General features: G+C 34.7%; 1 protein-coding gene across 9 annotated transcripts in view; it reads left to right on the top strand.

Annotated features, from left to right (window-relative positions):
* The window catches only part of LOC109603456 (RNA-binding protein Musashi homolog Rbp6), a 419447-nt gene that overhangs the window by 304734 nt on the left and 94429 nt on the right, over window positions 1–20284 (top strand). For all 9 annotated transcript variants that reach the window (XM_049967660.1, XM_049967666.1, XM_049967661.1 and 6 more), the window contains one exon: window positions 448–540. In XM_049967660.1, the coding sequence (XP_049823617.1) occupies window positions 448–540 (93 nt within the window). The remainder of the gene's footprint in view (window positions 1–447; window positions 541–20284) is intronic.

Below are 20284 nucleotides of genomic sequence, written 5' to 3'. Positions count from 1 at the left end.
GGTCGGCCCGAAAGAAGAAAAAAAAAGGTAGGCCCTTTATTATGAATTACACCGGCTACATCATCTGCGTCCGACGTTTATTTTTCATGGAACGGCAGAATACAGCGTCACGCCGGTCAGTTTCGTACAACTGTGCCCGAAATATAAAATACTCCCCCCCACCCCTAATTCGGGGGCATAAAACACTGAGTTTGATTGTCGCAGTAGATTAAGTTGCGTAGGAAATAAAGCCCCGTGTCGTGTCAAGTGGTCGAATTTTATAAGTGCGCCTTTAAAAAACCCCGAAGCGGAGTATGTTTTATTGCCCTGAAACGAATCCGGAAACATTGTAGAATGATGGTAAATGTTTTCGAGGTTCATTTTGTGTACATTGTAGATTATTTGATGGCTGCGACGGGGGTAGGGGGATAATGAAGCAGGGTTTTAATTTTGTTTTTGTTGTTGCAGATGGTAACCCGGACGAAAAAGATATTCGTTGGTGGGCTGTCAGCACCCACCACCCTCGAAGATGTTAAAAGCTACTTCGAGCAGTTTGGACCGGTAAGTACTTCAAATCTTGACTTTTTTCGTAGCGGTTCGACGAAATGAAACCAAAACAAATAATATTATTAATAAGGACAATCCAGGGAGGGGTTGTTATTAAAAGGATAAACCGACAGGGTGAAGAGAGGCGAAATAAAGTATGTGATATTAAAATGCGGTGGTCCTCATTTGCGAAATTACCGCCTCCCGAACCGGATAAAGAAACAACTAAATCTGGTTGATTAAAATTTTTTGCCGCCACTCCCCCGCCTAACGTTTACGAAACATTTTTCGGTAATTATTCAAAGCCAGTTAAAAATTAATTTAAAACGTAGACCCCAAAAAATAAATCTGTACCCTGTGTGTCGGATGCCGCATCCAGTTCCACCTAAAAAATTATTAATCCGCAAATTACCGGGCAACTCACGTACAAGGTCCCCCATTACTCATTTATTACGGAATTTATATCAGCGCATTATACCGAGATCATTATTAAAATAAATCGTGCCTTAAATCATCACCGGCACCGAAAAGTTTGGCGGCCCGCTCCTACGAGTGGCACGGCCGAACTCTAACAAGAATAATTAAAAACGTACTAGCCCGACAAACAATTCAATTAAGAGGACACAAATCCTAATTCCGAACGATCCGATTCATTAGTCAGACATAACAGCGGTTGATGTATGGTTTGTTATGACATTTAACTGTTCGATCCTGTGCGTTTTAATCAAAACGGTTATTGTGTAGCTCCTCCATCCCCCACGCCCATTTATTCTACTTCTCCAGGCCGCGGACCCAAACGGAACTTGCATTTGACAACCATAAATTTAATGGAGATATATACTATCGCAAACGATTTGGGTCCTGGATTTCTGTGCGGACCCCGGGGGCTCGCCCTTGTTTGTTTCCTCTGTTTGACGAGCCATCCTACACGGATCTATAATCTTTTATTACTTTTAAATGAGGTGTGCCCTACTTTCACCGGCGAAAGATGTATTGCGAGCCATTTTTTTATATAGGTCAACAGTGTATCATATGATGAACAGTGGAGATCGACCTAATTATGTACCTACAAGGTGTTTTAGGTAAACACTCCTGAAAATTCACGCTCGAGGAGCAAAGAAAAAAATGCCGTAACGATGTAGAATTATGGCCATCCATTAAGGTTGTTAATCATTTTAATGACTATATTGCGATGGAATATTTGAGAAAAAGCAGCATTAAAGCCAGTGGTGGCGGCCATAAATTTATACGGAACGTCGAAGGGTGTTCGGGAAGTTTCAGTTAAAACTCCTTAAGAAATTATGTTACAGAGACTAATGTGTTTAAAGATAAAAGCTTATGTAAGTCTATCCGAGATAAATTAAACCTAAACCGATACATAACAACGTCACATATGATGGGTGGTGTACTGTTAACTTAATCTATAATTTGCTCTTTGTCCTCGCGTTCCAGTTTCACGGTATAATCAGAACAGACCGACCTTACACCTGCACTGTGTTCCCTAATTGTATACATCTCCGTCCACCATGTCCGCCGGATCGACTAGATTTACGCTGTTCCCTGTTCTAATTGTCCGATTTGTCTAATTGAACAGCCAGATCAGGCAATTAATCAAATATTTAACGACAACTGAGCAAATTAGACACGTTTCAAAACATATTACATGTTGTTCTAAGTTGAACAACAATTACTGTACAATCACGGACCATTTAAGTGATACTCTTCGAAATGGGAGTTTGTTTATGAAATATAATTCTTGAGGAATCAATTTACTGAAATTTACTCGACAGTTATTTCTTTTTTTTTTGGTTTAATCAATTAATCTAATATTAGGACAAAAAGTTCTTGGTTTCTATATTTAGCATTAATTTTCCTTCTTATCTACATATTCTTATTGTTTCTTTTCATTCAAATTAGTCTGGGATGCTTATAGCATTTTATAATTCCTCATTTGTGGATCAAACTATCAAATATAATATTAGGTCAAAACACTCTTTGTTTTTATATTTAACATTAATTTTCCTTATTATCTACATATTTTAAAAAATTCTTATTGTTTCATTTCATTCAAAACAGTCTAGGCTGTCTTACATAGAGTATTTTATAATTCTTCATCGGTGGATCAAACTACCAAATACAAAATTAGGTCAAAAAAACTCTTGATATTAATTTTCCTTATTATCTACATATTTTAGTAAATTCTTATTGTTTTTTTTATTAAAATTAGTCTAGAATGCTTTATACAGACTTTTATAATTCTTCATCTGTGGATCAAACTACCAAATATAATATTAGGTCAAGAAGCGGTTGGTTTCCTTATTATCTACATATTTTGTATAATTCTTGTTGTTTCTTTTTATTAAAATTAGTATAGGATGCTGACAGAGACTATTTTAGAATTCTACCAAATATAGTATATGTCAAAAAACTCTTGGTTTGTATATTGAGTATTAATTTTTGTTATTATCTACATATTTTAGAGGGAAGAAAATTCACGTTCACATATGATGAAGACCTTCCTAGACAAAATGATGACGAATTTGTAATTTTTTTTAAAATAATATAATATATTTTATTGGCTTTTATAGTTATGGCAATTGGATTTGATGATCTTAACTTATTCCATATTTTCAAATAAAAACAAATTTCAAAAGTCTTTAAACTTACAAAAGCCGTTCACATTTTGAATATATTAAAGTATAATTTGATGTGGTAGCAATAAATTTCCAGCTGTTTTTTTTTTTTAATAAAACAAACACAAATCCCATAAATACGTGAAATTCGAGTAGAATGATTTTATCGTGTTTGTTGTCTTAAAAATCCAGCAGAATATCAAAGCACTCTCCTAAATGCGGAGCTATTGCTTCCAGGCTGGAAGTTCCAGCCACCGTAATAAAAATAAATATCGGTGGATTTATATCTATTTGAATATTTAACCTGAGGCATTCGCGTTTATGTCATCATATTGAAAAGTCAAAACCCACTAAACCTTCGTAAAATATTCAGTGTCTCTTATGCAAACCCCATTTTAACTCCGCCATAGGTGTTAAGACTTATATTTTATAAATCAGCGTCGATTCCCCCATGTGCATGTGTTCGGTAATTTTTGTTCCTATCGAACTCCGTGAAACGTCGAAAATTTATCCATATTTTATTGCCGGAGAAGAAAAGTAATAAAATACGAATTGTCTTTTGATATTTGCCTCCCGTCGAATATGAATTTTCTTTCGTTTGTTATTTCTTCGGTCGCCGAATGTTTTGCGTGGAGTTCTTTTATACTTTTATTACCACTTACTTAGTATGCCGGGGATTTATACAGTAAAGTAATTTTTCGACATACGCGTGCTGCTGCCGTCTCGCACCGTTCCCAGCACCGGGTTCTCACGGTTCATGATGTTCTCTGTTTCTTTTTTTCGTTTTATTTTCGAGAAACGGCCTGCACACTTGTAGTGAATAACCCCATTTACTCATAACTACGTTTTTTTCTTTCTTAAAATTAAGCGCAGCGCTTTTAATATTCCCCGCAATTAATTGTGCTCACTGAGTAGCGGTAAGGCATTATCTTGTTCAGGAAGTTATGGTTATTGTCTTCGCTTTCGTGTTGGCCGGACACAAATATTTTTAATGTCGCTTCACGTGTTTTGTTCGCGGTTGAAACTGGTTTATTGTTTTACAGATTAATTTTACTAATTAGAATATCAATTTTCTAATTGGGAAAAAATAATAAGTTTATTTATTTATACGTTGAAGTCGCTGACTTTATTTTTGCTGGAGGTGACAGGAGAAATGTAACTTTAATTACTGAAGGTAACTTTTATAATTGCCGTAATAAACTTAGTCAAAAGACGTGCAACTAAAACGAGTTTTATAACACCACGAAAAAATTCTACATCTAGACCTTATTAGCCGGGACTAGTCTGGCTCAGTCTTGGTTTAACGACTTTTTTTAAGCGGAACCTCTGAATTTATGTTTAACTAATTACTTGGCTTGAATTTAGTTGTTGCGTCTACTAAGAAATTATTAAAATTTTGCATTTTTCTGTCGTACATCTCAAGTATGGCTCATTTATGATGGAAGCAGCCTCCCAACTTTTTTTATTTGTTACCTAATTTTTATTAATAACACCAGAGAACTTTTTTTACAATAAAAATGAGTTCTCTATTGAATTTTCCATCGTTCAAAAAATTACATACAAAATTTCAGAAAAAATATTAACCAATCCTTAGAAAAATAAAAAATCATATTTGCCTTTGAATTTATTTCTTCTGATAAACTAAACCAAATGATGTTTAGAATATTTAAGAATTTTAATTGATTTATTAATTGTTTTTTTAATTTAATTCTAATTCTTACTATAAAAAATTAAATTGTAGTGAATTTTTCTTTGTCTATCTTTTGAGTTAAGATTAAATTTTTCAAGCCCCAAAATTAACAGAGAAATTTGGCTAAAGTATTTTTTATAAACGAATATCTTTCATTTAGTTTTCTATCCATCATAATGGGTGTATCCAAATTAAAAAAAAATATTACTCAAAAAATTCAAATTAAAAATCATATTTTATTTGTCAGTTGACTTTAATTCTTCTGGTAAGCTATCCCAAAAACTATTTACAATATTTGGTCATTTTAATTGATTTATTAATAGTATTTCACTTTAATTTTTATACTTGTTAATTAATTTTTCATGGTGATTTACAATAAAAAATGAAATAGTAAAGAGTTTTACTTTAATTTTTTTAACTATATTTCATTAAAATGGAGTAATAATTAAAAAACAAGAGTATTTTTATCTTAAAGTGAAAAATATTCCCTATTTTATGTTAAAACGTTTTGGCTAAGTAAGAACTTAAACTGATACAATAATATTTTCATAATAAATTTGTTCCTTGCTATGAAATAACAGATTTAAGATTTAATAGATTAAAAGTTATTGTAGAAATTAGTATACTCAATAAAAATAGATTTTACTTCACCCATTTACTGTTACTTCGACGTAAAAATGTATATAAATATAAATATTATGATAGCTAAGTTTAGATTAAAAATTATCACTTAAGTAAGCACTTAAGTCTCATAATCAAAGTTTTTCATAATTGCAGAGCCATATATTAAATCAGGCATGTAAACATTACAAGACCATAAAATGTAGATTAGGGCGGCTGAAAGTTGTGTGTATAGTAGGTGTTAGGCGCATCCATTAAAGATTCCCTGTCATAACTAACTTGAAACTATAAAGTTATCTTACCGAGGGGGAGTACTCGATTTAAGTTCGACCGTAATTTAAGATTGCCATAAAATAATTTTGTAATATTAAAGATGGTTTGGGAAATGTAGGGAACCGCCACTAGATAATATGAAAATTTCGGTTTCGAAAACATAAAATTGTGTGTAAACTGCTTTAATCATAAACTGTTTATAAGTTGTAATGGTTGTTTACATTATGAACGCTGACGATCGAACACTCGGCTGCATCTTTTATAAAGACGAGACACTAAAATTCCGCTCAGACACTTTCCGAAATCGTTTGTTTAGGGCAATAAAATAATTTTATTACAGACTTTACGGAATCTTAATTTTGCCGCCCCTCACAAATGCCATTTACTACTTTGTTTTGTTGAAATCTATACGTCTTCCAAGTTTTGCCTCCTCCCCCAGTCGTCCGCTAAACGACGTTTTATTCAAGATAAAATATTTATCCAGAACTTCAAACAAAGTTCCCCCCCGACACAATCCACGGGAGAATCAAACCTGAATATTGCCAATCTTTAATGGCCCACCCACCCTGTAATTTACCCAGTTAGTTCGATCGCCACAATGCACCTATTCATTAGTCATTAATTACGTTCCATTGATAGAGGACGGCAAAGTTGGACCAGGGTCTTGCGGAATACAGGACCATGCTCCGGGGTGCGAGGAGAATGGCCGGAACGCGCGTGGTGTGTTTATTAAATCGAGGATTAGCGGCGGATTGTTTCGAACTGGGAAAGTTTGCAATGAAAAATCGGTCCGGTCCGTCAAATCGTCCGATGAGGGCTGAAACTTAATGAGCCCGAATGAAGTTAGCCAGAAATGACAGAAATATTGATGGGAGCGGGACGGGGTGGGGGAGCGAATCTCAATTCCTATGCTAATATTGCACGAATGATCTTTGCTTCAATCGACGTCGAAATCTCGACCGTAAAATTTGTTTTAGCATTTTTCGGATACAATATGACAGGGCGCATCAAAACGCTTCAGGAATAATAAGGGCCAACGTCTATAGTTGGCTTTATCGTGAACAAAATCATTTAACTTTATTAAGCTTGAAGTTGTTTCGTGAGTTTTAGCTTATTTTGTGACGTTTTACATATTTAGATAACGAAACATTTTCTAGTTATGAATTTTAATTTTAGAAACCTCCATAAATCTAAACTAAATTGAAGTTAAAAGACACATCTTAAAATATTCAAGGAAATATATTTTTACACAAGATAGACTGTTTATCCTAAGAATTTAAAAATTTATATACAAAAATGGAAAAATAAGAAAGGAGTAACTTTTATTTTGGCATCAATTATTACTTTTGGTATTGGAAGTTCTTAGTGAAAAGTTCTGTAAAGCTCTGATAAGTTATTATTAATTATATATTGTGAATTTTACTCAATAACACTAAAATATTTTATAAATTTGCATATAAAAATATATTTATGACATCTTTAAATATTTTTTTACTTCTAATTATTTTTTAGTGTTCACGATTTGTTCAAGATATACACTCTTTTTAGTTAATTTTTCCAAAAATGTTTATACAAAAATATAAAAAATAATAATTATGGCATGAATTATTTCTATTACTTTTGAAAGCTTTTTAAAGCTTCAGTAAGTTACTATTATTACAGTTAGTTCTTTTTATCTTAAAGATATTTTGTGTATAGAAAATAAATGTATAAATTATCCGTTTTTGTATTGGATGCACTGGGTGAAAAGCTCCCTAAAGCTCTGGCAAATTAAATCAATAATATAATTGGAATATCCCACAATTTCATTAGGCCATATTTAAGAGATATTCAGAGATAATACTGATACAATTACTATAAAAGTTATTACTCAAGCAGTCCGCAATTTTATTACACATCCACTAATTTAAATTAGTTTCTTCGTTTTTTCCTTAAATCCAGTGTCTCCCTTTTTCCATTCCCTTAAGCAGCGCCGTGTCCGTTCCTTCTGTAGCCGAGTGATTTTAGTGGGAGGATCGTAAAACGCGTCGGGAGATTTCGATTTCTAGATGAATACACTTTATTGTTCTCTTTTTAATTGCGGCATTACCGAAGGAGATTTCGCCCGGCGGGGATTCGACTAACGGTTCCCAGTGAAACACCCCGAAAGTAATACATTTGCCTGATTGAAATTTGGCGTGTCGTCATAAAAACAAGTTTTGTACGAATTCAAATTCGGATTCAATAGTCCATGCGTCGACTTGGAGGACGATAATGTCGGACGGGGACACAGTTTAATTAAACATGAGCCCGACGGACGCAGGAAAACGGTTTAATATCCAAGGTATATCTGGGTGGCGCAGTAGGCCGGGATATCCGGCCTCTAGATTTCGGTGCGGTGTATTCTGTAAATCCTGCGATCTACGACGCGACCTGCTGGGGCTCGAATTTCGGGACAGGACACCGAGAAATGGCTCGGAGACCCCCTTTATTATATTTTTCCCGGCGCCTCCGCCAACGTATAAATGTTACAGACGGAATTATGGACCTGGTTTACTACCTGGAATCTTGGAACTGCCGCCATTTAATCTACCTCCTTCACGGTGATTATACGAGTGCGATAAAAAGTGTCCGGCTCAAAGTTTAATTAAATATTTTCGAAACAATCAATAAACCGGAGTTTGCTCCGATTACGTAAGTCAATTTCCATTTCTGACGAGTTAATAAATCCGTTGACCTACCCGGGGATATAATCTACAGTTTGGTGAGTCAAAAACCACGTCGAAATTTTACGTTAAAACTTGGCTAAATCCGATACATGTACCATTAGTTACATCTGGCGTCCAAGATTAGCATGGACCGGTCCGGCGTCATCTGCTTCGTTAAAATCAGAGCGGCGAGGAGCCGTGCATTACCGCTGGCTAGCACCTCTCTTGCTCAACATTCGACTCTAAATTGATGTACGTGAGTCAGTTGGGGCCGATCGGAAACGCCAGGTATATAACTATTAAAATAGTTATATACCACAACAGGAGCATGCATTATTTAGTTTTCGGTGCTGGCTGGTGGGTGCGGGATCGTTACGCTCAATAGCGGTATCATGGTGGGCGGATTGAATGAATACACCACTATAAATTATTCATTTGATGCGCGGCTAATAAAATTTTCATTTTGCAGTTATTGCACACTGTGCTGCAAAATAATATTGTTTCGATAGCTATTACAAATATAACTTGTTTAATATTATTCTGGTATTCAGCGTAATCTAAAATTGATGGTTTTTTTCAATTCTATATTGACAATTTTTTGAGCTTGAATTGTAGTAATATATGGTATAGAGTCTATATTTAATTTTAGAGATATATAAACAATTTGTTCAAATGCAAGACGTTGAGACTTCTCCACATTTGATTAGATTCAAAGAAATATTTCTTAAAATATTAAATTAAATTTGAATTGTATTGAAAGTGGATTATTTAATTAAGGTGGGCTAAAGAATCGACAATTTCTTTTAGCTTCCACCTAAAAAAATGCTTTTTGAAGATGAGCTCTTAATCAAGGTCCTCCTTGATCGTACAGATAATTTCTATTGATATTTCTTATAGGTATCTGAACGCTTTACAAAAAAGGCATCTTACACTTTTTTCACAACTCTTACCGTTTCAAAGATATCGGAGCTCAAAGTTTAAAGAATTTAACAAAAATTTCATTTTTACTTCAAAATTTTATTACTCGTAGATAAATAAATATTATAAAATAAGCAACACATATTTTTGTAGGAAATTAAACGCTCTACAAAAAAGGTCTCTTGTGGTTTAACGATTACTTTAACCATTTAGAAGATATTCGCATACGAGTCCCAATGCGTACGGATTGTAACAGATTTTTAATAAATATTTTAAATTTATCCATTTAAGTTTTGACTTGAGGTAATTCATTTCCTGTTTCAAGAAATATCATTAAATATATGAATAGAAATAAAAGAAAGTAAATGTATTCACACTCTGCTGTTAATTATCTAGTTATAGTTATATACAAGAAGACACAAACTCAGAAGCTTATAAAAAACAAAACTACCAACTTTTGAAACTGAATTCTTAATTTCCCTAGACAAAAAATATTCAATTATAATTTGTATGTAAAAAAATGAATTACATTTTAAAGAAATTTCTTGAAAAATATTATATTATGATTCTAAATTAGAAATAATAAAGATAAATTATTCAAACTTTCGATATTTTCTAAACGGTAAGAGTTGTGAAAAAATTGTAAGATATCTTTTTTGTAGAGCGTTCAATTTCCTACGAGTTAATATTACTAATATATAAATAATATTTTATAATATTTACTTATTTACGAGTTATAAAAATTAAAAGTAAAAAGGTATTTTTATTAAATTCTTCAAATTTTAACCTCCGATATCTTCTAAACGATAAGAGTTATAAAAAAATATAAAGATATCTTTTTTGTAGTTCGTTCAATTTCCTACAAAAAGTATAAACAGAAAATTTCTGTACGATCAAGTAATGGTGAAATATGGATTTTATCGTATGGAACTGAAGAAAATATGGAAAAATGAGATCTTCCTATTAAAATTAAGAGCTCATATTTGGAGAACATTTTTTAAAGACGTTTGGGAACCAACTTTTCAGTGTCGCAAATAAAAAAAAATAGATTGGAGATTCTTTGAGTGATATTAATTTGGCATAATGTTTAACAGAAAGTTGACTCTAGGTAATTCTAAAAGTAAATTCCTTTTAGTAAGTAAGCATTGTTAAAACATCAGGCACACACGAAACGATTTTTTTCCATTTACAATCCCATCCGGTCTCTACTATTATAATTTCGCAAAGAAAGAAAACTTTGGCCGTTTACCAGGTTGATAGCGCCATTGAAAATACCCAAATCACAATCAAACTTCCCGAGCCGAAGTCCCAGTCCTGCGGAGACGAAACTAAAAACTCCCGTTTGACGTTCGCCGATAAATAAAACTCCTGATGGAACAGATTTTAGATTGGACGTCGCCGAGCGGCTCCTGATCCCCGGAATTATGAATGTAAACCTTTCAAAACAACCACGTTAGCTCTAAGTGGGATTACGTTGTTTCTGTCTGTGCAAGTTTCGTAAGCCCGCGTCGCAGCCCGAAACGAAATCTATAAAAAAAGTTTTAATCAATGTGTAACAGGCTTCTGGAGAGTGGCTGCTCGATTTTATCATCCGTAAATCGAAATGTTGTAAGAGGATTGGCGAATAAAAAAATATTCGGTTAGCCTGTGTATCAAGTACGTGCTCGGCGGGGATTTTTTGGATGGCGTTTGAAATGGGTGAAATATTTACTACAATGTACACACGTTGCTTGCCCAATGTGAATTAATTAGCGAGTGTATTTTTTTAAAATCAAACGTCCATCACGACAAGGGTGCAATTTACGTTGTAAACATCAATCACCAGTCGTCCCACCCACATTTCCTGCGAGGATGCCGTTTCCATAACGAGATTAATATTTAAATGCCGCTTTACGATGGCCGTTGTTTTTTTATTGGGAACAGTAATTTTTTACGTTGCATATCCAATTATCGGGCAATCTGATCGACATAAGAAAGCCGACCAATCGCGGTGTCGGAAAAGTATGTGAATCAATATCATGTGGGCCGTGTTTGAAGGAAATGGAGAGCAGTCGCCGGCAACCGATGGCACGCTATGCCGAATCGAACAGATAAAACCAAAGGGAGGACGTACACTGTGCATGCTATTTTATGGCTTGCTGATATGATTTTTCCGAAGAGCGCTCTCTACCAGATTAGGTTCCCCGCCTTTAATCGCGCCATGTCCTGGATTTATTATGCCGCAATTATGATCTACCCGCGTTCCAGATAATCCTCGAAATCAGTCAACTGATTTATAACTTCGAATATGTTAGAAGTAAACTCATCCACACTAAAAATAAGTAAATATAGATAAAATAATTAGTTATAGGAATGATCAATCACAAGTAGTTCCTTTTAATATTAATATAGTGCCATAAAGCAAAATATTTCGTAGCATCATAACTACAATGTTTGTCAAACAATGTTAACATTAGATGAACATACGGAAACAATGTTAACATTAGATGAACATACGGAAGGTCAACAAAGATTTACCTAAAAAATCAGTTTTGGAATGCCAGCATCAATATTTCTATAGAATTATCTAAAATCCTGATGATGTTAGAGTAGTCCTCATAGATATTCAGGACATACAGTCATGTGAAAATTGAAATAACTTGAAAAAGTCCCTTGGTTACAATTTGTCTAAATTTATTCCAAATTACAAATAAAATTGGCTAATGGAATCTTTAGGCACAAAAAAACTATTATGCCTAAAGATCATAGCATGTTCTTATCATTAAATATGTAATAAATATGTTTACAATGGGTAGAGCACAACATTGCACCTTTGAACGTCGAAAGCAAACAAAACAACTTCATAAAAAAGGTATTTCATACCAGAAAATGGCCGAAAACTTAAATTGCTCAAAGACCGTTGTCAGAAATACAGTAAAATATAAGCTCCAAAAGAAAATACGAGGACGAAAGGCCAAAATAACACCGAATATTGAACGAATCATTCGAGATTTGTAAATAAAAATCCTTTTCCATCGTCAAAAAATATTAAAAATTAATTTACTTTATATATCAATTATTTTTCTTTTTTTCTTAAAGGAATTTTTGTACCAGAAACATAAGAGTACTTAAAAATAAATATTCCTTACAAAACTTATTGAAAACGTTGGTTTAATTTGCATATTTTCTGTATACCAACAAGTGTCTTTATTATTTTCACTGTATGGTACAGTATAAGCATCAAATGGTGCCACATTGTTTATTTCTACTAAAATTTCCTTAACACTTTAAAAAATCACAGAAAAGTTTTACCTCCACCAATTTTAACAGATCACTTTCATCACCATCACGACCGAGGATTTTTAATTAAATAACCTTTATTAGGGTTAGAAATAATGAAAGCAATTAACACTTAAGAACTTTTAAGGTTTAAAATAACATTCTGCTAAAATTTACGTGGGCAAAAGTAAATTTTGATGGCGTTCCGGCATAAATCCGTCGCGTAATAAATATCATTTTTCCATCAACCCAACAAAGGAATAGATAAACACTTATGTAAGTGCCGCAATTTAATACTTAATAGCAATAAAACATCTAGCCATTCTTGTAAAGAAGTTTTTATGAAGTTTATAAGCGAGCTTATGTTACATATTAATTTCAACTTCTTACTAAAAGTGTATAAAGTTTTAACCAACTTCTCTTAATCTTTTAAAGTTTTAAAATGTACAAAACTGGCTACTAAAATGTTTCGAGATTGTAAAGTTTTTCGGGTTTTTTATTTGCACGCACTTTAATGTCACGCAAATAAATGTGTCTTTGTCCAAAATTGTACCGACCCAATATACAAACATGGGGTAGTTTAAATTCAGGCAGTAATTTTACGATGTTTGAAGGGTAAACGGGATGGAGGCAGAGAAGGAAAGCTAATGAGACGCATGCATGTTCTGGTAGTAAGTAGTAAGACAATAATAAACGAAAACAGGGAAGTAAGTAAGGTTAATTTCTCATTAGTTGCACGTACATTCTAGAGTTACCTTTGACATAGTAAACATTAAACTAAGAGTGGCAGCCGACTTATTTACATTCAGTAAGTTCGTGGCAAGTTAATAGATATCAATTTAATTAAATCCCCGCGCCGTACCAGAGATACTTAGTGTAGATGGGGCGGGTAATTTCAAGACTTGCTCTCCTAACTCCCGGCATCAGGGCGTCGGATGAGGGAGAAGAACACTATACAGGATTAGCGAAAAACGTCACCACGATTCTAATTATACTTGTTAGATTATTGACAATCACTGCTACATTAGGGGTTTTATTAGTTTGAATTAAGTGCCGTCTGAAGCTTAGGAACACCAACAAAAATCGAAGCCACCACACTAAAGCCTCCATTATGTGATAAAACACCAATTAACCGACGTCTGTTGGAGAATAGCTATCCGATCTGGTATGATGATGGTGCCATACCTCACTGTACTAATTGAATTAAGATCAACCATAAATAATAATAAGTACTGCGGCGCGGTTAATGGACCGTATCAGGTCTGGTCTGCAAATAGTCAAGATATCGTTATAAATAACTTAATAAAGCGTACACCGTTATAATCGATACGCCACCAAGAATAAATTATCGTTGTGTGTTTTTAAGCTATATTAATTTTATAGTTTGTCAGATAATGTTCTTTTTTCTTTACTGGTTTACATCAAATTATGGGATCACAGCATTTAAGAATACAGTTTAAATAATTGCTCAACAAAGATATCAAATATTTCAAGTTCTGTGTCTTATTTTGTTTAATTCTACTTTTTAAATTGTTTGTAGAAACTATAATAGTTTTACAGTTTGCCTAAGATTGAAAACATCATCTTTGTTTTAGATAAAATTCTTAATTTTTCAGGTTTATATCTAACAATCGACTCACAGAATTATTTGATAAAAACTTTGTATGTCATTTGATAATGCTTCAAGTATTACGTTATGCCTTGTCCTTCTTGATCAATGCTGCCTCTTCAGTCCTTTGTGGAAGCTTTATTAATTTTATTATTTGCCCAGGTACGAGAAATTTATCTAGTCTTCTTTTTCTTGCTGGTTTTTGCCAAAAAATCGGTTTAAAACATTAATTTTTGAGAGCTTTGTATGCTACTATAAAATTTTTGAAACTGTTACCTTCATTCTTATATTTTAAATAACCAAGTATGATAATAAAGAGTGAACTCCCAACTACTGTGGAAATACCTTCACATTCTTTCCTGCAAACCCATGAAAACAAGAAGTTTGATGTTACTAACGTTGCGGTATATTGTGTTAAAGCATCTCACGTGACTGTGTGCCTGAAATTAATGTAGTAATAACAGGATAACTTTGTCGTGTACTCTCTTGTCACATACAATTTGGCGATAGATTCTGTTATAGATAAGTAAAACACAGAGTTCTCTTTATGCTCCATTCCATCATTACCTGGTTAATGTGTTCCTGAAAGCGTCGGTTGTATGATGCCACGAAAATGACACGGTTACACGTACACACACAAATTACCGGGATCCTTTTGTTATTTATAACGTCGGGACGCATTGTGTCTGGCCGAATGGTCCTAAGCATGCAAAACGGAACTCGTCACGTTGATTGTTTAATATTTCACCTGTAATAAGCCATTGTTAAAACACCACCACGGTAATTAGTAGCAATTATTCCAGCATCGGTTATTGTTTCGACCTATTGTTTAGTAATGTGTAAGGAATTAAGTCGTATTGACGAAATGATTAACCGAACTAGTCATCTATTACACAAAATGTTGCGTTCAGTGGGGATAATGGAGGCAAATGTTATTCAAAACGTAGTTAGTTATGTGCTGGTAATTATCGGCTTTCAGATCTAGGGCAAAGAATAATGCCGACATTATTTGGAAACTCCATACAAACATTTTAACGAATCAATTTATAAGTTGCGCGCGTCTTACACATTACTTATGTTTAACACCAACCTCCTGAAGGAGATAAGAACGTTTTTTTGTGCCGGCCCGATAATACAATAAAATCAGGCAAAGAATGAGGCTGGTACAATAACGTAGTGGCATTAATGAAGTAATGAGGGTGTATAAGATGCGAAACAAGGCATAAAGAATCAGCCCGGGTCTGGAGTGTTCTGGGGCAAAGCAGGGAGACATCAACATCGGGCTGCTGTCATTTATTTTTGCTTGTCGCTTCTAGGGGGGCCCTCAGCCGCCAAATCCTTCTCCCATCTATCTCTTGCAGGACCCGACTGGTCCGGGCAGCATCATTAGCAACTTGAATTATGGATTGTTACTGCCTCTCTGTCCTTTCGCCTGTCGCTTTCGCTCCTTCTCATCGCGGCCGGGCCGTCGGGGTGCGTCCGCCCGCCCGGGGGTGGCGGCGAACGTATCAAAATGTATGTGGTGCGTGCCATTTGCCCGCCAAGAAAAAACAACACTCCAAATCGCTGATTTATGGCGGCTCATTTGCAGGTCGCCTATTTATATTTACACACGCGTACACTCGCCCACTCGTTCACAACATACGTGTATGGTGTGTGGGTGCATATGTTATGTCGGTTTTTTGGCTATTTTTCTAACAAATGTTTCTATTTCCCGTACATTTATTAATGATACGGTTTCAGCTTGGATTAAGTGCGGTCGTTTACGAAATTCTATTTCAGCAATGCTTTTATTAAAGGTTCGATCAAAACGAAATATAATTTAATGATGGCCTGGTGATTTATTAGTACCAATATTAAATCGATTCTTAACTGAGAAAGTTTCAGTCACGATTAGGTCTTTTCAATATTTCTCGTGGAGTTTCCCATGCATTTATCATTAATGTTTGACGGCTAGCGGAATGTTATTAATCATTTATCCCCGGCTTAATGTTGCTAATAAATTTGCGATAAGTTACACAGCGAGTGGCTTATTGAAATTAAGCTGTCGATTTGCATAAAACTGAGAACGGAAATCAATCAGGGCTTAAAGCGGCTTTAAAGTGACTGTGGGTGTATAAGCGAGAGATAATTTCAAAAATTCCTTATTTAACATCGATAAACGTAAATAATTTACAGCTTTATTCAACCAATTAATTCCTGCTTACTTTATTAAAAATATATTTAATCTTTATGATAAATAAATCTTGGTGCTTGATAGGTGCAAATGGAATTTCGGCAGCCTCAAAAGTACCGTGCACACTCCTCGACCTTTCAACGTTTGAAGGGCCCCTGCCGGCATGTGGGAGCCGATTGCGTCGAATTGAAAAATAATTGGATGCACGTCCCCGCCGCTTATCTCGCCAGATATAACCCGGAAGCCGTCGGACTCGAGTGGCTTCCTGCTTTGTCCCGCCGCGATGCCTCGTCACGCGTTTGAATAAGCTCGAGAGGCTCGGCTGTCTGCAGGAGACCACTCGAGCAGCTTTCGCACCGCGAGGTCGTCCACAATACACTATTATACATTGTTTCATGGAGCACTTCACAGCAAAAAAAAATGAAACCGAGGGTCCGGAGTCTTTTCCTTGCGCGACAGACGACGGGGTTTTAATTATGCCGTCGCTCGAGTGCATCTTTTTTACTTTGGAGGAGGTATCTCGTCGCTACCGCTAATAAACCTGGCTCAGGGTCAAGTAAATAAGAAAGAATAGAGTGGACGGGCTCAATTTATCGGACTATTTTTGATGCGTTCCGAAGTAATCACTGGGATTAGATTAGCAAAAACTGGCGCAAACAAGGAATGGCGAAAGGCGTCGCCTGGTCTGCCGTACTTCAGGTGCTTCAGATAAATGTTTTATGACGAGTCATTCGAAAAAGGAATAACAATCGAGTCATTTACAAAATCAGTCGTTTGAAATGTGGCCACAGCCTTTGATAAATTAGGTTTTAATAGTGGCTAGACGTCTAAATTCCTCCGCAATCACATTTTACAATTAGCCTTTTCCTTCCTTATCACGTCACTTTAATGGACCAAGCGTAAACTGGAACATTTTAAAAAATACGTCACCTCTAAGCCAACGGAAACCCACCCGGTTAGTATTCTGGTCGAAGCTCGCATATAATTCTTTTAATGTTTTTGCCGGCGAAATTGTCAATTTCACCGCTCCGACATCTCCGGGAGCTGTTATTTTGTAAATATAGTAACATCAGGTCGGGCGACGGTAAATTCGGGCCCCGTCTTATGTACCAGCAATAAACAGACTCGGGGTTATTTTATTGAAAATTTGTATTTTTCAACGATTCAATACACACACACACACACACAGATACGAATTTTGTTCTGGATTATTTTGTACGATTTAATTTTTATTGTTGGTGGTACAATGTTTGCTCGTAAGTTACGTCTCAAATAAAAATACAACCCCGTATCAGATATTTCGATGTCGGCGTAAAGTTTCTATTGCGATGGAATATTCGAGGAGCACAGATGCGGATTTGCAGTAGTTGTGACGTCTTCGTTCGGCAATCCTGAGCGTTGCAAAAGACAAACTACCTGCTACATTTTACAGCGAACGATTCCACTTCCGACAATAAATTAAATCTACAATGGCCGATCGTTTCGAAATCGATTACACGACTTGTTACCCCTGACCTATACAAGGGCGCATAATTCCGCTCCATTTAATTCTTATGTATTCTTCACAGTACGTTAAATTGGGCACTTAGAACGATATTGAATGGAATACATTTACGAACGGGCATTACGCTTATTAGTGGCAAAAAGTCGTTTTATTGCGTGGCCAGCAAATAAAGTCGATGTGCGGAGAATCAACGGCCGGCGTCAAATTAGGTACATGTCCACAAATTGTATAGCACAAAGTGTATGACACGATATCAATCATGTATGCATTATCTAGGCCCTTGTACCGCAACCGTAAATAATATCGTTTGGGCTTGAGTGAATTTGGTACTTCAATTGGCCATTCATTCATTATCGGTTGAATGACTAATGTTTATTTTTTTGTTTTAGGTAAGAACTACATTCCTTTAAAACTGTGGGTCAGGTAAAATAATTGGAGTTGGGAATAACTAACTTATTTCAATAAACAGCCAATTGATTAACGACTAAAATTAATTCGATACTCGACACTGGTTAAAATGACTAATATTTATTTAAGTTAATTTTCATGGGACTGAATAAACATCAATGGAATTGTCAGCTTTCAAACATCAATTGCATCGTCAGTCGTCAGTTATTTTAAATCAGGTTAATTAATTAATCACCAGCTAGCAGATTTCTATACGAATACTCATCTTTCAGTTGGATATTTAGACGTTAACCATAATCACACTTGTCAATTATTTTAAAATTTCACTAATAGTTTATTTATTTGTTTAATTATCCCATCTCTAGTTTCTACACATTAGTCCCATCGTCAACCGTCAGTTTAAGTCCTAAGTCAAGTTAATTAAAAACATACTACTAAGAGGTTTTCATAGAGTAGTTTCAATTATGTTTAGTTATTAGTCATTAGTAGTTAGACTTATCACTTAATCTAATCAAACAGATTATTTTAAAAAACGGGAAATATCTATTTTGATCACTTTTTTATTTTTTGTGTGAAAACAATCCCCAAAAGGGGTAGTTAATATGAAAGAACCTGTATTTATTATTTTTATTTCATATTTACAAATTTAAATTATGTAATATCAAAATTGTTTTGACATTTTCCACAGTTTTTGTTTGGAATTGAAAATTGGGTCAGCAGTAAAACACAGTAAATTGTAAAATAATTATTTAGGCAACGATTAATATTATTTTTAAACATCATTAAATCGAAAGACAATAGACATTTTGTTTTGTTGCGTAATTTCCATTAAATTTTATAAATTTGTCGATTTTAATATTAAAACATTGGGAATGCGAATTGGGTCATTAAAATGCTGACTGACATTTGTTTCAATCAAATCACCGCTTTTATTTCAATAACGTCGTCGAGAGGCGTTTTTAAAGTAAAGTTTATTTTATCAAAAGTTTATTGAATCGAACTGGAAAATATGTCGCAGTTTTATATTAAAAATTTACGTGGAATCAATAAGATCCGAGTATTACTATCACGCCATCTGTGAGGGGGTTACATATTTTATGTTATATTCCAAATCTCGCTGATCTTTTTAGGTAAATGTGTGTGTACACAGAAAACAACAATCATCTCAACGATTCCATTGTTAATGCGTTGCCCGTCCAATAAGTTTTAATGCAAATTACCGATAATTATTCCAGTCTAATTCGCCAATTGTGCGTGCGTATCGAGACTGATTGGGCTGACGTCGTCGGGAAGAAAAATAGCCGCAAGGCAGAAGGTGTGAGCCTAATCGATACGGTGTCAGTGGAGTAGTAAAAAAATCGAAAAACGCCCCCATTCCAGTCCCCGTCGAACTCCCCGTAGGATACAATAGATGAGACACGTCGTGTAATGGCGTACTTCCTTGGGCACGTCAGCTTTTGATAGGGTTTCATTGGATGATAAATGTACCAAGAAACTCATTATGTGACTCTGCCTTCAATTTTCTCCATCGCCAGCGGTTTATGCGGCAAAAAAAAAAAGTTTTATCGGCGCTCCGGATCGGGGGGGATAACGAATTTTCAAACGTACGCCCGTACACAATCTACTTACGTGCCGATAGATTGTGCACAGGAATTGGGAATCCCGACCCTGAGAAAAAAATTGTCGCTTGTAATGACTTACTCGTCATTACGGTTATTGTTTGAATCAGCGAGATCAAGCTAAGGGGAAGATTGTGAAAAACTTACTCATAATGTGGAATTACAAATCAGGTAGTCCTAAAAATATGTGTATTAAGACATTTATCTTATATCTTAATAATTTAATAAAAATACAAATTTTATCATAAAAGTATTATCTTTTGTGTATATCACTAAATAAATTTAGAAATTTTAACAGTAAAATAATGATTCATTTTACAAATTATTTTCTTATATTTCTAAATATTAAGATATTCGAGAAGT

The sequence above is a fragment of the Aethina tumida genome, chromosome 5 (genome assembly GCF_024364675.1).
Source record: "Aethina tumida isolate Nest 87 chromosome 5, icAetTumi1.1, whole genome shotgun sequence".
In the NCBI taxonomy this organism is placed as follows: domain Eukaryota; kingdom Metazoa; phylum Arthropoda; class Insecta; order Coleoptera; family Nitidulidae; genus Aethina; species Aethina tumida.
Note: the sequence above shows the minus strand (reverse complement) of the source record. Positions and strands in the feature narration are given on the sequence as shown.